General features: G+C 31.8%; 1 protein-coding gene across 1 annotated transcript; it reads left to right on the top strand.

The window, feature by feature from the left end:
* The first annotated feature begins 260 nt into the window (after positions 1–260).
* LOC134700365 (uncharacterized) lies at positions 261–1,727 on the top strand. Its single transcript, XM_063561720.1, has one exon. It carries the CDS (start codon positions 320–322, stop codon positions 1,421–1,423), a length of 1,104 nt encoding a protein of 367 aa, XP_063417790.1. The 5' UTR covers positions 261–319; the 3' UTR covers positions 1,424–1,727.
* Positions 1,728–2,539: the final 812 nt, after the last annotated feature.

The raw sequence follows: 2,539 nt of genomic DNA, 5'->3' as shown, positions 1-2,539 counted from the left end.
AATACCAGAACATAAAGTTGAAATGAGTGCTGTCAGATACTCATTAGCAAATCTTAGTAATACGAACTATAATAATTTTTAGGTATGTTACCTGTTATCTGTACAGATAATATATTGTGAACGTCAATATACAAAATACAAATGACAAAATTTCATCTTATCTTTGGAGTAGTGTATATCTATAAATATGTCCTTACGCCGAGAAACGGTTCCACTTAAATTTTAAGTTAGTCAAGTACTAACCTTTGACACTTTTTACCGAGAAACAACACACAAGGAAAAAATACACTTGACCACTTAATACACTTGTATAGAGTCAATGGCGACTTCAACGAAATCATCAAGCATTAGAAAAGCACAAGTGACAGTTTCATGCTATTTCTGCAAAGGTCAAGGAATCAAATGGACATGTGTGGATTGCAATGTTCGCCTGTGTAACACCTGTAAAGTTACTGTCCATCAAGGACTTCAGTGTTCACAAGATCATGACGTTATTTCTATTCAGGATATCAGCCAGTCATCACCAAGTTCTCAGCAGGTAACGTTTGTAGTTATTTCATCAGTTTTCAATTCCTACACAACTACTCTGCCAGCTGTTCATACTTTACTTTGCTCGGACGACGGTTTACTTTACTATACCTATTGCCACATACCATCGAATGGAAATCAGTTTGTAAAAGGTAAACTCTTAAAATCATCAATAAAGATATTACAAACCTTAAAGAAAAATGTATTTGACATTGCAATAAACAAAGATGGTGAAATACTTATGAAAGAATTTGACGTAAGTACTATTCAAGTTATATCGCATGTGGGTGAGGTCAAGACTGTTTTGGATACTACTCCAATGATTTTATTGGCCATTCATGTGAACAAAGACAATGAAGTAATAGTCAGCTTAAGAGAACAAGGACCACCGTTTCCAGTCAAGGATTTTTCGGTCAGACAAGTTTTAATATTCAATAGTGCTTATCAACGAAAATTTACATTAGAATTCGACAAAAAAGGAAATAAACTGTTCAGTTATGCATTGCACATTCGAACCGATTCAAAAAATGTTGTCTATGTTGTTGATTGTTTTGACAGACAAAAGAATGGTCGAATATTAGCTGTAGATAGAAATGGCTGCATCAAATTTACCTACGACGGGCAAAATAATCTAGGAACCTTCAAACCATATGCAATTACTGTAACGCAAAGTGATAACATTGTTGTTGCAGATTATAGTAACGATGCACTTCATGTTATAAATTCAAATGGACATTTACTTGGAGTTCAGTTCATTTGTAAAGACTTTGGAATCACTGAACCATACAGTTTATGCTTTGACACTAAGGGATATTTATTAATTGGTTGTGGAAAAGCCAAACATGAGAACTACGGAAAAATACATGTCGCTAAAATCACAGATAGTATGATGTAATATGTTCGGTTGTTAATTGAAATTTGAAAATTATTAAATATAGAATAACGGGTATGGCATAATGATTACATTCAGAGTTATAGTTACCCTGACATGGGAATAAAATTGGAGATTCTAGGGGATAAGATTTACAAGAATTGTAGTAAAATGTTCAATATTATTTCCTCAAGTTCCACTATTCATTGTGTAGCATCCATTGTAGCCTTGTAGGATATGACGGATGCATAGATATTGTTTCAACGTTTGCAATCGTGTGTTTATATTCTGTACGTAGTATATGTAGTTTGTTTAATTACATCTTTACAACTTGACTAAATACAAAATCATAGAAAATTAAAAACCAATTGTTCTGTTTCCACTAAAAACCATGTATTTTTATATGAAAGTAGTACAATTAGGTTAGAAATGTCATAACAATCGTCAAATGATAGCTTATTGTACGCTGATTCAAAAAATATATGGTTTCTATGCAATATTTTTTAAATAAGGGAAATACTTTGTTACTTCCGGTTTTAAACATGTTACTTCCGATACTATTTGAATATTTACTTGACACTGATTCCAAAAATATCTGGTTCTATATACTTTTATATCAATAAAGAACAAAAAATAGCTACTTCCGATTAAAACAAGGTCACTTCAGGTTGTATTATTCAAGGTTAAATGGATTGAAACCTATTGAAAAAAGTCTCATGGCTTTATCATGTATACATATGAGGTAAAAGCAAAGGTCAAAATTTAGAATGTCAAATTAAGCTATGACCTTGAGATTAATTTCAAACCAAGGACCTCGAATCAAAAGACCATAGATCTTAATTACATATGGTAAATGAGTTATAACACCATACCCGTATTTTTACATACTAGAGGGGAGACACCTACCTCCTGTTTACGTTCAACGTACCCTTGCAATCAAAATTTACATGTGACGCAACTAAAAATAGTAAAAATAAATCGTAAACGTTTTTTTTGGAAATAAGTGAAAGTAAACCAAAATCAACATTTAGAATATGAACTTGAAATAATTTTCATTTTTTTGGAACAAGAACCTCAAATCAAAAGATCCTAGGTCTCTATAACTTATGGTTTATCAAATAAAAATGCATATCACTTATA

Source organism: Mytilus trossulus, unplaced genomic scaffold, assembly GCF_036588685.1.
Source record: "Mytilus trossulus isolate FHL-02 unplaced genomic scaffold, PNRI_Mtr1.1.1.hap1 h1tg000138l__unscaffolded, whole genome shotgun sequence".
In the NCBI taxonomy this organism is placed as follows: domain Eukaryota; kingdom Metazoa; phylum Mollusca; class Bivalvia; order Mytilida; family Mytilidae; genus Mytilus; species Mytilus trossulus.
The sequence above is the reverse complement of the archived record's forward strand: the minus strand, read 5'-3'. Positions and strand labels throughout refer to the sequence as shown.